The sequence below is a fragment of the Adiantum capillus-veneris genome, chromosome 10 (assembly GCF_014529385.1).
Source record: "Adiantum capillus-veneris isolate H3 chromosome 10, ASM1452938v2, whole genome shotgun sequence".
Lineage (NCBI taxonomy): Eukaryota > Viridiplantae > Streptophyta > Polypodiopsida > Polypodiales > Pteridaceae > Adiantum > Adiantum capillus-veneris.
In genome coordinates, this window is record NC_140940.1 from 44,598,894 (window position 1) to 44,618,066 (window position 19,173).

Consider the following 19,173-nt stretch of genomic DNA (forward strand, 5'->3'; position numbering starts at 1 on the left):
ATGAGAATGCGTAGATTCTGAGGTGTCTTCTATAAATTGACACATGTTCTTGTGAGAGAGACAGAAAGCATGGCTGTGTGCACACGCGTGTGTGTGTGTGTGTGTGTGTGTGTGAGAGAGAGAGAGAGAGAGAGAGAGAGAGAGAGAGAGAGAGAGAGAGAGAGAGAGAGAGAGAGAGAGAGAGAGAGAGAGAGAGAGAGAGAGAGAGAGAGAACTGCAGTGGCCCCCTGCAAGAACTAATCGCAAAAGAGAGATTAAGGGGGAGAGGGGACTTTTAAGCAGGGAAAAGAATGGAAACCATCACCCGGGTGTAGCAGGTCTCCGCCTGTCGATTCCTGTCCGTCTCCTCCACCATAAGCACGTCCAGTGTAGATTTTGCATCCCTATCAAGTTTGTTGAGGTCCTACAGCAAGCGCATATGCACGTCCATCACCTTGGTGGCGTGATCAGCGTAGCATTTCACCTCGCGAGCCACCACTACAATTATGCAAAACATAGAATTAAGATGGTCATGGTCATCGCGATTTACACCACAACTAATGAGATTACCAACGATATGGTTGCAGAAGATGACGACAGAACTTGTGAGGCGGTCACGGACTCACGAAGCTGGCAGAACTTCGCATTGGAGGAGGCAACAGAGGAGTAACAGCCTACAGGTGACGAGGCCCTGCACGGTGTCTTACTGGAGGCCACGGATCGAGTACGGCGTATGACAGTACTGGCCTTTGAGAGCCCCTTTGAGACCGATTGCATTGCAACACACCCCTAGATTGAGTGGTAGACATGGGAACAACAGAATGTGCACGTCAAACACACGAGAGAATCTCTCCAAAATGGCTCACTCGTATTATAAAGATTTTTCTCTCACTAACCTTTTACTAAGATTAGCGAGGTAAAGACAAACCGGACACCCTGGTCATGAGGTTGCACGAGAAAAGAGGAGTCAGACTCTAATTTCGAGCACATTCAATAATATAATCTTGGAAAAAATCTTATCTCAATATCTTTTGAGAGAAAACATGACATTGTCACCCACTCACTATCACTCCTAACTTTCTCATGAGTGGTAGACATGGGAACAACAGAACGTGCACCTCAAACACACGAGAGAATCTCTCCAAAATGGCGTACTCGTATTATAAAGATTTTCCTCTCGCTAACCTTTTACTAAGATTAGCGAGATAAAGACAAACCGGACACCCTGGTCATGAGGTTGCACGAGAAAAGAGGAGTTAGACTCTAATGTCGAGCACATTCAATAATATAATCTTGGAAAAAATCTTATGTCAATATCTTTTGAGAGAAAACATGACATTGTCACCCACTCACTATCACTCCTAACTTTCTCACGAGTGCTCACTGCAGCATTCACCAATCATTCTTTATTTTATTTTTTAAAATACATATGAGATTTTTCATTAAGAAAAAAGGGAACACATCCTCTGGCCTTAGCCCTTTGGGCAGGCCAAAAAGTGCCTCGTGCAATGATAAGGTAAGAGTTATAGATATAAAGATATACCTAGCACCCACGTCGAGGATAAGGGGTGTTGTAGGTAATAGGAATTTATGGGAAATTCCTCTCTCCATAAACCAAAGGTTTTTGAGTGTGGATCTCCTGATCTTGAAAGGTAGAGGGTGAACGCTTCCTGATGTGTGGCACACTGACAGTGATAGGCTCCGATGGGCTACCATAGAATAGGATAACTAATTAGATCTTGAGTTTACACGTGGCAGTGCCACCGGGTACATGAGGGCTCCACGTTAGCGCACTGAATGGACGCCACGTGGATGTCCTGGAGAGCTGATCAGTTATCTCGCTCTCCCTCTCTCTCTCTTCCCATTCCCCCCCCCCCCTCCTCTCTTTCTCTCTCTCGCAGATACGAGGACGAGCGCGCGCTCAAGCCTCACACCCCCCAATATATATAGGCAAAGTGGAGAACCAGGTTTCGCAAAGCCGGGAAGAGGTGGCAGGCGTGATGCAGATGAGTGTGACCTCCTCTCCGCCTTGCGACACCCAGCGGAGATCGTCTCTGGAGACAGAGCCACGCACGTTGTACGAGGATCAGATTGCAGAAGCTCAGGTATTTATTCTCTCTCTCTCTCTCTCTCTCTCTCTCTCTCTCTCTCTCTCTCTCTCTCTCTCTGTGTGTGTGTGTGTGTGTGTGTGTGTGTGTGTGTGTGTGTGTGTGTCGTTCGCGTGCACGCGCATGTGTGCCACTGCCAGCTCAGATGGTCGAAGGAGTATGTGAGATGATGTGATCAGGAACTTGAGTATCAGACCTGTCAGCCTATCCATGGATAAAAACAATTCCATATGTTTCATGAAGAGTGGTCATTTATCTTGTTAACACTCTCGTGCATGCAGATGGTAGAAGGGAAGGCTGTTAAGTGCCTAGGGGCAATTTCTAGGAAGCATTGGCAGCACCTTAATTCTGTTCCATTTTCTGCGTTGTGGAGGTTTTCAGCCTTAGCAGATAATGGAGGTTCTCAACCTTAGTGAAGCTCCTTGGAAGAGATGCATGCTTGTCGGGGAAGAGCGAAATGTTATAAGGCCATCCCCATGTGGAAAATGGATGATTTCTCCTTCTTGAATAGCATTGACAACCAGCACTTAGTGGACGCTTACATCGCAGAGATGGCCAGAACAATTCTGAGTCCACTCATCAGCAGAATTTTCAGTAAGCAATAGTAATCATCTTGTACTAGTTTAACGATCAAATCTTTACAATCAAAATAAATCTGGCTGAATTAGAGAGTGAAAGAAAGAAATTAAGAACTGAGAGAGAGCGAGAGGTATGTAAACGTTTCTTAACGATCAAATTAACAGCCCCTTTTAGATCTATGCTACTGCTTGTGTCTGATTGCGTTTTATTTCTCAAGGTGCCCCTTCAACGCTACTACCCAAAGCTCCTCAGTGCTCCCTGGATGCTTTTATTGCAGAATTAAATGCTGCTATGCCTTGAATGCCCTTATTCTCCAAATCCGCTCCCATATGCTCTTTACTAAGGCTTGCAAAATCACCCAAGATACCTGCGCATATACAGATCTCCCCAACCCTCCCTGAGAGCAAGGTAAAGTGATGACTTGCCAAGAGACCTTGGCCCAAGCCGATTGTGTGTCTCGCCTTGACCACAAGAAGTTCCCGATCAGCCTCTCCAGCTGGCTGATGCAAGAGTTCGAGAAAATCTAGCAAGACATGATGTACCACATAGTAGAGCCAACAACACTTGGTTGGCCACCACAACCCTGCCAGCAAGAGAAAGCCATGTCGAGCTCCAATGGAGCAGTTCTCCTAATAGAGAGGAGGAGTAGATCAATCTGTTGCTCTAGAGACAGATTCAAACCAACGTGACAGCCCAAGGAGCGTACTGGTGTCCCTTGGAGGAATCCCCTCTCCAAGCGACCAATCGGGGCATGGAAGCGCTACCAACCCGGAAAGCCACTCTCTTCCGCTAGCTCCACTATGATCAGTGCTTTCGACTCACAACAAAACACCTCAAGAGACTGCTCACACTTGTGCAAGTTGGCCTGCAAAAACATGCTTGAGTCATTGGCAAACTCAGCGTCCAAAAGCTCCTCTCCCAAAGAGGCAGTTGTAGACCATGCAAACTGATTTCCTGGGAGGTCAAAGAACCTGCTCATCACCCCAACATAGAAGTGAAATGGGAAGGGGGCAAGAGGGCAACCCTGTCAAACCGATCGTGTGAGCATGAAGCGTTCCTCACTCCCCCCTGCCAAACAACACCTGACTGTGCGCACACCTCTAGAGAGCTGACACTCCCCTAATCCATGCATCTGAGAACCCGATCTAATGCATAGTGCCCTCAAGGAAACCCCAATCAAATTTGCCGTACGCCTTCTCAAAATTGAGGAGTACCACAGGATTCTCTCCTCGGAGACGTGCAAGGGCAATCACCTCAAAAGGTAAAAATATTGTCAAGGATGCTGTGCTCCTTGACAAAGCCCATCAGAGTCTCATGTATGATGCTCTCGAGTAGGGGTAGAATTCTCAAACTCAGAGCCTTTGGTAGGGTTTTGTAGGCTGATTTGAGAATGATGATGGGTCGCCACTGCCGAATCTCGTTCAAGGAGCCTCCCTCCTTGGGGATAAGATAGATCCAATCCCTCATTCATGATGTCTGGCATCTTCTAAGTGTACAGAATGTGCTAGTAAGCACTACAAAGTCTCGACCAAGCACCACCCAATACTCCAAGAAGAAGTTGGGAGTCAAATCATCCTTCCGGAGGCAGCTACCCCTTAGAAGTGCCTTGAGGGCCTCCTGTAGTTCCTCTGGCTGGAGCAGGCCTTAAGCCTCTGGCGCATCTCCTCAATGACTAAATAAGGCATTTGTGTCGACACGTGCTCTGCATGCATCTTGACACTCTGATTGTGGCTCGACTGAAAGCATCTCACAATAGAAGTCAGTAGCAACTGCGTGCATATCCTCAGGTTCTGTAGCAGCAGACCCATCGGGCCTCCTCAACCGGCCAGCACTGGTGTGTATATGGTGAGGATCCACATTCTCAAAAAACTCACCAGTAAATTTGTCGCCCACGTGAGTCCACTGAGAAGACTTACGATGAAAGGCAAACTCGTGGCGCCGCTCCCCGATGATGGTGATCAGCTCCTGCCAAGCCTGCTGCATTTGCTCCTCCATCCAAGGGTTGCCTGGGTGGGGCTCCTGCATCCGTTGGAAGGAGTGTAAGGTGCAGCGGAATGAATGTTGTATTTTCTCAAGATTAGTGATCTTTATTGCTCAAGGTTCCTTTTAGTTCTTAGCGAAAGAGAGGGCTTTCCATCTTGTAGAGTGCTGTGGTCACGAACAAAGTGAGTGGATATTGTGCGTGCAAATGAATGAGACCGAGAGAAGGAGAGAGAAAAGATACGACACCCGAGAGTTGTAAAACCCTCCTCCGAAGGCCCCACTCTCGTCGGCGAGAGTGGTCTACTTTGATTGCACAAAGGTGTACAATGCGTATGCAATGGACTGATGCAATGGGACTATGCCGATGACGACGACGGTGATGACGACTTGATGGCTGAAATCTGGGATCTTCTAATCGCTGAATTCGGGGACTGTTTCGGTGGCTGAAAATGACTGTTTTGGCTACATTTTTATGGCTGAAAATGGGGGAACATCTGCAACCAACTTGGGGGCTGATCTGCTACTGTGCATAGGCTAAAAACTGCGTGGATCGGTTGTCGATGAAGGCTGAAAACTAAAACGCTGACCTGCTGCAAAAACGCTAGCAAAAAGTTGATGTTTTTGCTGTCCTCCCCTAGCGTTAGTGAATGTTGAAGGAAACGTTGAGAAGGCTGATGCTCTAGCGTTAGTAGAAACGCCAGGGCTGGCTGTGGGGTGAGGCTGAAATCGCCAAGCACGGGAGGTTGATGGCGATGGCTTCTGTGAAGGGAAACGCCAAGGAATGGGAAGGTATGGTGATGGTCTACTGCGGCGGGGGGTACTGTTGAGAAGTTGCCTGTTGAGCGGGGAGCTCCTGCTGCCTCTTCTGCCAAAAAATGTGAACTTGGGTTTGCTTATATATTAACTTAGCAAAATTTCCCTACCTACTTTTGTTGGAAAGTCACTTCAAAAATAATAAGTGAAAATCCCAATAAATAGGAAAATAGGCTAAATGCACCGAAAAATTCCCCTAACTGATGCTAATGGATTCTGATGGGAATTCCGATGATCATGCTGTGTGCAACCGGAGGATATGCATCTAAGCTAAGTGATTGGGCATGCACGGTCTACGAATAGACTCACAAAAGTGCCAGATCATTGTTAATCTAGACTTGATTGAACTGACTGAACCCTGCTGTGGTGTAGCTTGTCCACGGACACATAGGGTTGGGATGTGTCACGTGACATCCCCTCCTTTTCAAAGTGAGGTACTGATACCGAACTGTATGGTGTGGAGGGAGATCGCCAACAGCATCCGGAATCCTGGAAGGGACTCTTCGCCGGCCCACTCTGATGTGTGGGTCGTGCGGTACTTGAACTTCATAAAGGTTTGCAATGCTTGCTTCTTTGGGCCGCCCCGAAAGCGACACAAAGTCTTTAGTGGCTCCTTTGATGCTTCAACTTCGTCTAGAGACCTGCTTCTTTCGTCTTCAAGAATCTCCATGGCTGAAAATTCTTAAAACCATCTCCAACACAAAACCATGAACATATCCATTCCATGTATAGTGAAGGAAAAAAATCTTGTCTTCTCTAAAGACTGTGTATGCAATGTAGATGAACATAGAGACGGAGTGACAACCCGTTCATCAAACACATGCAAACAATGCGCTCGAATCTTTTCTGTGTGATCGAAATCAATCAACTGTGGAAAATCACAATGGACATGCCCATGATGTGACTTCCTGACATACAAACTTTTCAACTTTCATGCACAATCCGCATTCGTGTTCATCCATGAGAGAAACGTGCTCAACATACAATATGTCATGTCTAAGAAAAGGGATCACATAACGATACTGACTAAAATACAGGAAACCTTCACGAATGAAACACTTGAACAATGCGTGCGTATCAATCATGTGAACACATAATACTTCCTGTGATGGTTCTTTGGACCAAGGCTCGAGAGCCAAGATCGGTTCTTCCGGATCTATCGAATCTTCGTGTGGGGGATCTGTGGACCTTGACTCGAAAGCCAAGATCAATTCTTGGTGATTGATCGAATCTACAACGAGGTTAGCTTCGCTAGAAAAAGCATCAACTAACACATCATCCTTGTGAACAATCACATCATCTTCATGCAGCTCATCATGCTTGGGAGAAATTTTATCTTGATCATGCAAATCAGCAAGCTTGTCATTGTCATCCAAATCATTATGCAAATCATTGGCATTCAAATCATCATGCTTCTCATTCTCATGCAAATCCTGTGTGTCATGCTGTGGAGAAAAAGAGATTGAGAGAGTCTCCTTATCTCGAATCCTTTCACCCTTGTCCTGCATATTAGCAATGATAGATGGAGAAGGAGAAGTATCCACTCCATGAAAGACAGTAGGAGAATCACTTTTGGCATTGAGAGTTAAAGTGCTAGCCTCCCAATCAACGAGAGGGTTTATTTCACGAAACCATTTCATGCCTAAAATCATATCACATCTTGAGAGAGGAGAAACAATAAATCTTCTAGTGAAGGCAGTCTGTTGAATTGCAAACAACACATCAAGGCACTCCTTCGTGATGAGAGCGTCCATACCAGGACGAAAGCCAAAGTTCTCGATAGGAGATCTTGGACTAACTTCAAGGCGGGCTCTCTCAACAAGAGAGGGGCTAATCACATCATGCATACTACTTGGGTCAAACAATATGACAAAACGGTGTCCCGACGTACGACCATAACATTTAATGAGAGAATCATCAATGGGAGGGTCCTGAGAAACTTTGGGCACAATCGTGTTATCTTTCATTGCATTGACAGATGTAGTGGGTGCTGTGGGTTCTTTAGATTCATTCGAGTCAAGCTTAGGACATGTTCGTTTTATGTGACCCTTAATGTGACAATGAAAACAACGACCTTCCTTAGAATAAGTGCTTTGTTCTTCTGAAGTGATGTATCCTCCTACAATTCCTTGTGCTACCTTTTCATATGGAGTAAGCTTAGGTTTAGCAATTGTGTTAGTCTTACCCTTAGATTCATTGGAAGAATTCTTTGTTGAGATACTGTTGGAAGATTGGTTAGAAGAGTTATCATTCTTACTATAAGGGAAGTATGTGCCACTTCCCCCAACTTGCCAGCCCCGTTTTCAAGTGATTACTTGCGTCCCTTGTATTCGGCACTTTCTTATTGATCATTCGTTCGCGTCCCTCACTCTCGTGTCCCTCTTGCGTTCAGTTTTCAAGTTGCGTTCTTGTATGTGCGTTTGCTTGCCTGCAGGTCCCGTTTGCATCGCAGGTGAGCCGACGCGGCCCCGTTTCCGCGACGCCCCGAACGAGGGCGTCACACTTGGTATCAGTGCTTCGGCTCGAATCCCCGCCGACCCGACGTCGGCCCGTGGCCTGTGGTTGTCACCACGTTTTCGGCCCGTCTGCCTCGTTTTTTCATGTTTTCTCCGCGTTCTCGGCCCGTGTTGCCCCGTTTTGCCCCGTTCCTTGCGTTTTCTCCACGTTCCTCACAGTTTGTCACTGTTTTGCCTCGTTTGACCCGCGTTTCGTCCTGTTTTCACCGCGTTCTCCGCATTCTTGGCCCGTTTTGCCCCGTTTTGACGCGTTTCTCCACGTTCCCCATCGTTTTTCAGCGTTTTACCTCGTTTTGCCCCGTCTTACACCGTTTGGGACCGGTTTTCATCGTTTTTGAGCCGTTTTTCACGGTGTTCGTTGTTTTGGACCCCGTTTCGCACTGTTTCATAGTTTTTCAACGTTTTCAAGCCGTTTTTGCACAGTTTTTCAGTTTTCGACATTTTTGAGTTTTTCTTTTCGGTTTCGGCCACAAAAGTACAGAAATGGCTGGAGATCAAGAATATGATGATGGATACCGAACCGAGCCTGATCTAAATAAGAAGAAGAAGAAGAAAACGAAGACGCGACAAGATGCCCAAGACACAGTAGAAAGAAGACATGAGGCCCGCATCATGGCCTCCGTGGAACAACAGATCAGCCTGATGTCGGCTAACCTGGGCGAATTGATTCAAACACAGCTGGGCCAACGATACGAAGGCCAACCAGGCCCAAGCAATGTCAACACGCGGCGCAACACACAAAGACGACCGCGACCCGAAGACGAAGATTACCAAGATGATCGAAGTGAAAGACGCTACTACAGCCCTGACAGACATCTAGAAGACGAAAACAGACTGGGAAAATTCAAACCCAGTCCCCGAGAGAAATACAAAGGCAACCGCACCTCACTGGAACTCAACAAGTGGTTCAGCGAGGTAGAAGACTACATGCAGTGGAACAACATAGGCAGACGCAGATATGTGCAAGTGGCCAAAACCTTTCTGGTCAACGACGCCTATGTCTGGTTCCTCACTGAACAACAATCAAAGCATTGGGAGGACCTACAAAGAGACATGCTCAGCTACTTTGTCCCAGAGAATGAGGGCAACAAAGTCAGGGATTCGTGGCGCGATCTACGCCAAGACGGCCACATATCAGACTACATTGTCAAATACCGGCGACTCATGCTCCAACTCCTATTGATGCACACAGCAGACAGGCTACATGGGTTCCTGTACGGCCTTAAGCACTGGGCCCGCCGAGAGGTAGAGAAACAGAATCCCAACACCTGGGAAGTGGCAGCCAACATGGCAGAAAAGCTCCGTGACACAAACCCCACACCAGGTTTGCCTCCAAATAACCCTCGCCCCAACAATTTTGCACCCAACCACTGGCCTAACCCAATAGCCGGGCAAGGCCGCGGATTTGTACATAATAACAGAAGCAATGTTACCCGCCCCTCACCACCCAATTCCAACCCGGGACTAGGCCGCGGAAATGGCGCCTTAGTCCCACGCAGCGTTTTTGCAAGCAACTCCTACAACCCCACAACCAACAGTTTTGCCTCCCATACTTACAACGGCAATGATAACAACCTGCATCTTGACCGCGTCTGGTGCAACGACTACAGGAGAGCTCATGGCCCCTACTACGCGTGTGTACGCAAACGCAATCAAGCAGCCTCCTCATCTAGCAGGGTCAACACCCTCCAGATAGAAGAACCACCCTCCCCCCCCCCGAATAAGCGTCGACGAACTGGCTAGCCCTGTTGCTAACCAGTAGCCCCGGATTGGAGCAGTTTCCCTCCACCCGAAATGCATGGCAGCGGCGATCACGGACATTTAGAATTTATATGTCCAAGCGACAATTGGGTCCCAACAACAATGGATCATGGTAGACTCAGGCGCCACACACAATTTTCTCTCGCCACAATGTGCCGCGCGCCTGGGCCTACGTCTCACCACCGTCAACGAAACGACAGTAAAGTTTGCCCAAGGAAAGGATAACAATGCCAAGGCAGCTCGCCAAGTCCGGATCGAGATGGGTGAATTCACATGTCGACTTGATTTCATAGTGGTCCCAATGGACGACTTTGAGGCAATCCTTGGTCTCTCCTTCAACGACAAGTACCTCATTGCACTCCTAGGCATGAAGGTGGACCAATTACTGCTGAATAATCAGGGCAAAGCAGTGACAGTACAAGGTGCCAGACTCACAACGAAGCAAGCCTTCACCCGCCAGGCGCATCTTCAAACCAACCCGCCCCCCATCAACCGCCAAGACCCTGCTCAGTTAGCAGCGATGAAAGGCAAACAGAAAGTCCCAGAGCACTCGTTCCCCCGACTCAATCTCATGAGCGCCAAGCAAGCAGAGCGGGCTCTCAAGAAAGGAGCTCAGGTTCACCTCTGCATCATGCAAGCAAAGGAGCAGCCCACAGCAAGGCTCAACTCCATCACCATCGAGCAAGCCAAAGTGGGGGACCCCTCCCTTACCCCCATCCTTCAGAAGTACAAGGATGTCATGCCCCCAGAACTCCCCCCCGGCCTACCCCCTCCTCGTCAAATTCAACATGAAATTGACCTCATCCCAGGAAGCATACCCCCGGCAAAGGCCCCCTACCGCATGAACGACACTGAGCTCAAAGAGCTCAAGAAGCAACTCCAAGAATTAGAGGACCAAGGTTTCATCCGACCAAGCAGCTCCCCTTTTGGCGCCCCAGTCCTGTTCGTCAAGAAGAAAGACGGTTCGATGCGACTATGCGTGGATTATCGGGCCCTTAACAAGATAACTATCAAGAACAGGTACCCAGTCCCCCTCATGGAAGATCTGCTGGACAGACTACAGGGTGCCCAATACTTCACTCGCATCGACCTCCGATCAGGCTACCACCAAGTCCGCATCGCCTCTAAAGACATCCCGAAGACTGCCTTCCGCACACGCTACGGCTCCTGGGAATGGATGGTCCTAGGGTTCGGTCTCACCGGCGGTCCGGGTACTTTCTGCAGAATCATCCATGACAGTTTCCGCGACATGATTGACGACTACCTCATTACTTATATCGATGATTTGCTCATTTACAGCAAAACCTTAGAAGAGCACCAGAAGCATGTCGCCGCAGTACTCCAGCGCCTCCGGGAACACCAACTTTATGCCAAGCTGGAGAAGTGTGAATTCGCTGTCCAGAAGATCGAGTTCCTTGGCTTCATCGTCACGTCCGAAGGGATTGTGGTGGACCCCAAGAAAGTCGACGCTGTCATCAAGTGGGCTCCACCGACATCCATCAAAGAAGTCCGAGAGTTCGTGGGTTTCTGTCAGTACACCCACCGCTTCATCCGCGACTTCAGCAAGATTGCGGCGCCACTGACAGAGATAACCAAAGGCCACAAACCTTTTCAGTGGACCTCTAAAGAAGAAGAAGCCTTTGAGAACCTTAAGATAGCCATGTGTAGTACCCTCGTCCTCCGACTACCCGATTTCACCAAACCCTTTGAAGTCCACACCGATGCCTCCGATGGTGCCATTGGCGGTGTCCTCATGCAAGAGAATCAACCCATCGCCTACGAGTCCCACAAGTTCACAGATGTGGAGACCAGATGGACCACCCATGAGAAGGAAATGCTCGCTGTCGTCCACTGCCTCCGAAAGTGGCGACACTATGTCCAAGACAAACACACCAAGGTCTACACTGACAACATCTCCCTCAAGTACTTCCAGACAACCCAAAATCACCCCCAAGCAAGCTAGGTGGCAAGATACCCTGCCAGAATACGACATCGATATCATCCACAAACCAGGCACTACAAATGTCATGCCAGATGCTCTCAGTCGAATGCCCACCCTCACGGCTATCTCCACAGCAACCAGTACTTTACGCCAACGCATCCTCGACGCCCAAAAAGCTGATCCTGCTGTCCTCCGCATGCTCAACGACCACATCTCTGGGAAAGCGGCAGTGGGTCTCTTTGAAGTCAAAGATAACCTCTTCTACGCACATGGAAAAATCTACATCCCCAATGATCCAGAGTTAAAGAAAGACCTCATGTGGGAGGCTCATGACTGCAAGTTAGCTGGACATGGGGGCCAGAAGAGATCTTATGACAAACTCCATCAACACTACATGTGGCCAAAAATGAAGGACGACGTAATCGACTACGTGCGCACCTGCCCAACCTGTCAAGTGGTCAAAGCTCAGAGAGTCAAGCCTGCTGGCCTCCTCCACCCAATGTCAACACCCTCCCGGCCTTGGGACATGGTAAGTATCGACTTCATCGTCGACCTCCCCCCCTCCCACGGCCACACTACCATCATGGTGGTCGTCGACTACTTCACCAAGCAAGCGCACTTCATACCTGCAAAGCCTCCCGTCACAGCCTACCAAGTAGCCAAACACTTCTTCGCCAAAGTCTTCAAATACCACGGCCTCCCCTTAGCCATAGTTTCTGATCGCGACACCCGCTTCCTCAGCGACCTCTGGCGCGAGCTCTTCAAGCTGCTAGGCACCCAGCTCCGCTTCTCCTCCGCCTACCACCCAGAAACCGATGGCCAGACAGAAAGAGTCAACCAAGGCATTGAAGACTACATCCGCAGCTACGTCAAGGCAGATCAGAAGGACTGGTCCGAATACATGGACGTCCTGGAATTCCACTACAACAACTCCATTCACAGCAGCACTGGCTACACCCCCTTCGAGCTCTCCACAGGTAAAGAAGTCATCACACCTCTTGCACTGGCAACCGGCGACGTGCATGCCCAGGATCTGGAATGTGAAGAATTCCTTCAACAATGGCAAACCCGCATGCAAAGGGCAAAGAAGAGTCTCGAGCAAAGCAAGGTACACATCGCCAAATACGCCAACCAAAAGCGAAGGCCTGCCGAACTCTTCCAAGAAGGTGACTTAGTCCTCGTCAGCTCCCAGAATATCAACCTCCCTCAAGGTCTCTCCCCGAAGTTCAACCACCGCTACTATGGGCCCTACAAAGTGCTGAAGTGTTACAACGACATCACCTACAAGCTGGACCTCCCCTCACACATCAACATCCACAACGCCTTCCATGTAAGTCTACTCAAAAGGTTTGTGCCGGATAACACCTATGGTAGAAGCCTCCCCGAATATGTAAAGGATGGCCCGCCACATGAGCCGGAGGCCATCCTAAAGTCGCGTTTTGGGCGCCGGGGATAACTATTCTATGTCAAATGGCAAAATCGCCCGATGATGGAATGCACTTGGGTACCTGAAGAAATCATGCTTGGACTCGGAAGACCCCTTGTGCTGCGCTTCTACAACATGCCGACTGAAGAGGAGGACAACCAACTAAACGACAACCACATAGAGTAGTCCTCCATCCCACTTGTAACTAGCATAACCCTAAGTAGCTAGACATTTTGGGCAACATCTAACTCCCCCCCTTGTAAATATCCGCCCCCAAACCTCGGCATCAACTTTTGTATCGGCACCTCTCAAAACCCCGGCTTGACGTGGGCGTCAAGCTCTCTCAACCCGGGGGTGTATATAAGGAAAGTATGTGCCACTTCCCCCAACTTGCCAGCCCCGTTTTCAAGTGATTACTTGTGTCCCTTGTATTTGGCACTTTCTTATGATATTGATCATTCGTTCGCGTCCCTCACTCTCGTGTCCCTCTTGCGTTCAGTTTTCAAGTTGCGTTCTTGTATGTGCGTTTGCTTGCCTGCAGGTCCCGTTTGCATCGCAGGTGAGCCGGCGCGGCCCCTTTTCCGCGACGCCCCGAACGAGGGCGTCATGCTTACCATTCTTACCGTTCTTACCGTTTTGGGGAGTCTACGAGGTACTTGTGGAAGTCTTGTTCTCCTTGGGCTTTCCCTTGTTGTGCTTCCATCTCCTGTGCGAGAGCAATCGCTACCACCTTGTTGAGATCGATTGGATCGAATACCTCGACATCGTACTTGATATACTCGTCAATCCAAAGAGAAAAGCCTCTTTGCGCTCATCATCCGACATGCGTAATTGGGTACCTAGCTGCAAAACACGATTAGAAAAAGACATAACCGGCATACCATTTTTCTTGAGAGCGCGCCAATCGTTCTTCAATCGTGCAAGGTACTTAGGTGGCATAAACTGATCCTTAAGCTTCTCTTGGAAATCAGTCCAACTAAAAGAGGGGCGTGAAATCGTCGGCTGCCTCTAGGTGCGCGGCTAGCTGTGCCTCTTGCCATGCGTGGTACCAATTGATGGCATCACCGGCAAGGTACATAGCTGCCGTCAAAACTTTGCTATTTCCTGTCTTCTTAGTTGTCGCAAAATAAGCATTAAATTGATGCAACCAAGAATGAATAACTGTAGCATCCATCTTACCATCATACTTACTGAAAGTCAACTTTTCTGTAACTGAATGGTTGGAATCCGCATCATGGCTTGCGTCACTCGACGAACTTCCACGATCTTTGGGTGGTTCGGTCTTTGAGGCTAGGATTTTGGCAATAAATTATTGATTGCAAAGCTCCCTTTGAGCTTCACGCTCGGCATCCTTTTCTGCTTTTCGTGCATCTCGTTCATTGCGTTCGCGTTCAAGAGCAAGTCGATTTTCCTCTTGTTTTGCGGCGAGAGCAATGCGCTCACGTTCCTGAGCAAGTCGATTTTCTTCTTGTTGTGCGGCCAATCTTGTGTTTCTTTCATCGCGCTCGCGATCCTTGGCTTCTTGTGCACGGTCCTTTGCTGCTTGTTCTTCTGCTTTGCTTGCGAGTTGTGCCAATGCAACTCGATTCGTTTCTTGTTGTTGTGCCATCATGTCCAACATCGACTTGACGATCATCTCCATAGGAGTGAGTGCAACTCGTGGCATAGATGGCGAAGGGGGAGGGTCGAAAAAGTCTCCTGGTGGGAAAAAATCTTTGCCGCCTCTCTCATGCTCATCACCTGTATGCGAAGTATCCATTCCGCTTCGGGTGATGACCATGCACTAGGATTTTTGGTTCTTAAGTTCACGAGGAACTTGGTTCTTGAGGGTCTTGAGGTTCTTGAGTTCTTGGGTTCTTGAGGATCTTGAGGTTCTTGAGGGTTTCTTTCGCTTGCAAATCGCGTTGGAGAAGGATCTTCTCTTCACCCGAGTTCTACCCTTTTCTGCCGATGCACCCCTTGGCGGCCTTGCGCTCACACCAAGGTTGCTTTTTCCCACCTCACGTCGATTGGCCGGCCGCTAAGTGCACGGTCCGCTCTCAATGAGTGAAAAGAGACACAAGGGGAGGCTGGACAAGCCCTTCTTTCTTGGGATTCCTGTCACTCTTCAACAAAACACGATTAGGAATCGCCACGCCCAAGTAAACTTGGGTTCGTGCGATCGCAACAAGCAAAAAAAATTCTTTTGGTTCCTGTGGTTCTTTCCTTGAGTAATGCAGAACACTTCCAAAGCTCTGATACCAATGTAAGGTGCAGCGGAATGACTGTTGTATTTTCTCAAGATTAGTGATCTTTATTGCTCAAGGTTCCTTTTAGTTCTTAGGGAAAGAGAGAGCTTTCCGTCTTGTAGAGTGCTGTGGTCACGAACAAAGTGAGTGGATATTGTGCGTGCAAATGAATGAGACTGAGAGAAGGAGAAAGAAAAGATACGACACCCGAGAGTTGTAAAACCCTCCTCCGAAGGCCCCACTCTCGTCGGCGAGAGTGGTCTACTTTGATTGCACAAAGGTGTACAATGCGTATGCAATGGACTGATGCAATGGGACTATGCCGATGACGATGACGGTGATGACGACTTGATGGCTGAAATCTGGGATCTTCTAATCGCTGCATTCGGGGACTGTTTCGGTGGCTGATGCGTTTTTATGGCTGAAAATGGGGGAACATCTGCAACCAACTTGGGGGCTGATCTGCTACTGTGCATAGGCTGAAAACTGCGTGGATCGGCTGTCAATGAAGGCTGAAAACTAAAATGCTGACCTGCTGCAAAAACGCTAGCAAAACGTTGATGTTTTTGCTGTCCTCCCCTAGCGTTAGTGAATGTTGAAGGAAACGTTTAGAAGGCTGATGCTCTAGCGTTAGTAGAAACGCTAGGGCTGGCTGTGGGGTGAGGCTGAAATCGCCAAGCACGGGAGGTTGATGGCGATGGCTTCTGTGAAGGGAAACGCCAAGGAATGGGAAGGTATGGCGATGGTCTACTGCGGCGGGGAGTACTGCTGAGAAGTTGCCTGTTGAGCAAGGCATCTCTGGAGCTCGTGTCTCAACCCACCTTGATGGCGCACAAATTTTGGGCCTCCATGGCCTTGGATATTCCATGAGACAATCGTGATGGGATTAGTGAGAGAAAACTGATGCTACTGTAGCAGCCAAGCAAGCAATCTTCGAGGTCAGTTTCGATGGGGAGTAATCTGTATCCGAACGATCCCGAGACCCGAGTCTGCATTGCATGTCCCACAAAGGCCCTAGATGACTGTGCAGTTCTCTGAGCCACATCCTTTGCCCAAGAGTCCTCATGATTGTATACATAGCAAGGGGAGAACTGCACATCTGCAAAAAAGTGAACAATAATGTGTTTGCTGCAGCCTGTGGCATTAAGAGCCTTGCTTGCTTTATTTTACCGGCCACTTTATAAAATAAAGTGTGAACCTGTTGAAACTTTAAAAACTCACTTAGTTAGTGAAAACAATGCTACACGAACACATTCCAGGCGTCCCCGGGGGCAAGACACGACACAGATGCAATGCAGACAGAGACTCCTCGCGGGAAAGCATCTGCCCTCTCGCGACTGTTCCTGCTTTTCGTAAAAAGCTTCATTGAGCCCATCTTTATTCTTGTGCTTGTGTTCTTACACGTATTTTCTTACTCAGTTCGGATTTCCTCCTTAGCCTACGGGATGCCCCCTTACTGATGCACCCGTCACCCATCATGTGATGCATCACGGGCACTCGTAACCCGGCCCTTTGCACCGAACTTACGGAAACTCCTTCGCGATGTTTACCGTCACCCACCAAATGACACATCAGAGTTTGTCCGTTCTTGATGGCAGTTCCTGTAGCTACAATCTTTTAACAGTTCTTAGTGCACATAATAAAATATCCTAAAAAAGAGATTAATCATTAAAAATAAGAAAATAGTCCAATTAGCAACATCCCTTTGGCTTCTAAATAGTTGACCTCAACTGTAGTGCTTGGACATATACCTCCAGTATCTCGGGATAAGCTGCTAATTCCTCCTGCGTCATCCACTGAGCATCTAGATTCGAATAGTTCTTAAACTTAACCAAATACTTCCGTGTTATTTTTCCGGATTTGAGAGACCGCTCCTATTGACTTACTATCTGCTCCGGTTGGAGTATTTCTTGTGTTTCCTCAACCTCAGGAGGTTCCTCAGCACTAGGCTGGCTTGGAGGCGGTCCCACATACGGCCGGAGTAAACTGACATGGAAAGCATTATGGATCTTCCAATTAGGCGGTAGCTCTAATCGGAAAGTGACATCATTCACTCGCTCAGTGATCTTAAACGGCCCATAATAATGGGTAGAAAGTTTCACCACCTTCCCCTTATGAGACGCTTGTTTCTTAAGTATTGCCTTCTCAAACTTGAGTAAGACTAACTGTCCGACTGTTAAGTCGAGATTCCTTCTGTGCTTGTCTGCAGCTTTCTTATGCTTTTCCTGAGAGCGTAGAATAGCTCTCCTAACTTGCCCGTAGGCTGTGTCGAAGTCCCGGACAAATTCATCCGCTGCAAAGATCTTATCCTTAGTTAAAAGGATGGGTGGAAGCAAAGGCTTACCATAGAGAATCTCAAAAGGTGCTTTCCCCGTCGATGAGTGTATGGTATTGTTATACGCATACTCGATAAGAGGCAAATATTTCTCCTAGTCAGATTGCCGGTCTGACACATAAGCTTTTAACATATCCAATACTGTGGAATTGGCTATCTCACTTTGCAAGTCCGTTTGAGGGTGGTAGGCAGATGAAATATTGAGCGTTGTACCAAGATTATCCATCAAGGCATGCCAAAAATTTCCTGTTATGCGAGGATGTCGATCACTCACAATAGACTTAGGCATTCCATGATGCTTAAAGATCTGTGCTAGAAAGACCCTAGCCATATGATCTGCTTTGATCGTTTTCTTGACTGGTATGAAGTGTGCTTGCTTGCTAAACCTGTCACAAAACTGGAGCGTACACGAGCACTTAAAAAATCTGAAAATTATAATACTTTGCAAACATGAGAGAAGAGAGAAGATCGACACAGTATTGGGGACCAGAAGATGGGCTGGTCCCCCCCCCGTTAAGAGTATTATTTAATTAGGGAGAATTCTTATACAAGCACGAGAACCCGAGGAAACCCCTCCGTTTTGTAATCTTAGACCCGAAGGTCGTGCTTTCCCGTAAAGGGCTTGGGCACAAGGATGTTCCTTCCCGTAAGGGACTTAGGCGCGAAGGTGTACTTTCCCGTAAGGGACTTATGCGTGAAGCCGTACTTTCCCGTAAGGGACTTAGGCGTGAAGCCGTACTTCCCGTTAAGGGCCTTCTCGTAAGACGGGAGATTCCTGCAAAACAAACCACACAAAGCAACAATTCTCAATGCGTATCAACACCTTATACCTGTCGCTCCTTGCTCGGAGAATCGACCTCCGTACTCAGTCGTCACGCGAGCACTTGCAATTTCCGTCGCCAGCCTCTACTCCAGAATCCCAGCGTTAGCACTTCCTGCTGCTTCTGGCATGTTGGAAACTGGAACGCTGGCTTACCCTTTTATAGGGTCTGGCACCCGGCAGGAATAGAGGCCCAAAAAGCAGAGCCTGGCGCTCCTAGAGAGAGAGGAGAGAGAGAGATCGCAATTTCAGCCCCCTGCGTTAGCTTTTAGCGGTGGCTTTTTTTTTTAAGAGCCTTGCTTGCTTTATTTTATTAATAAAAGGGCTGGTCACTTAAAAGTGACCGGCCACTTTATAAAATAAAGTGTGAACCTGTTGAAACTTTAAAAACTCACTCAGTTAGTGAAAACAATGCTACACGAACACATTCTAGGCGTCCCTGGGTGCAGGACACGACACAGATGCAATGCAAACACAGACTCCTCGCGGAAAAGCATCTGCCCTCTCGCGACTGTTCCTGCTTTTCGTAAAAAGCTTCATTGAACCCATCTTTATTCTTGTTCTTGCGTTCTTACGCGTATTTTCTTACTCAGTTCGGATTTCCTCCTTGGCCTACGGGATGCCCCCTTACTGATGCACCCGTCACCCATCATGTGACGCATCAGGGGCACTCGTAACCCGGC

General features: G+C 48.2%; 1 protein-coding gene across 1 annotated transcript in view; it reads left to right on the plus strand.

Moving 5' to 3' along the window:
* The first annotated feature begins 1,863 nt into the window (after window positions 1-1,863).
* The window catches only part of LOC147448767 (uncharacterized), a 69,099-nt gene continuing 51,789 nt past the window's right edge, over window positions 1,864-19,173 (plus strand). The window contains exon 1 of the mRNA XM_086521269.1: window positions 1,864-2,084. Coding sequence (XP_086377395.1) covers window positions 1,980-2,084 — 105 coding nt within the window. The 5' untranslated portion in view covers window positions 1,864-1,979. The remainder of the gene's footprint in view (window positions 2,085-19,173) is intronic.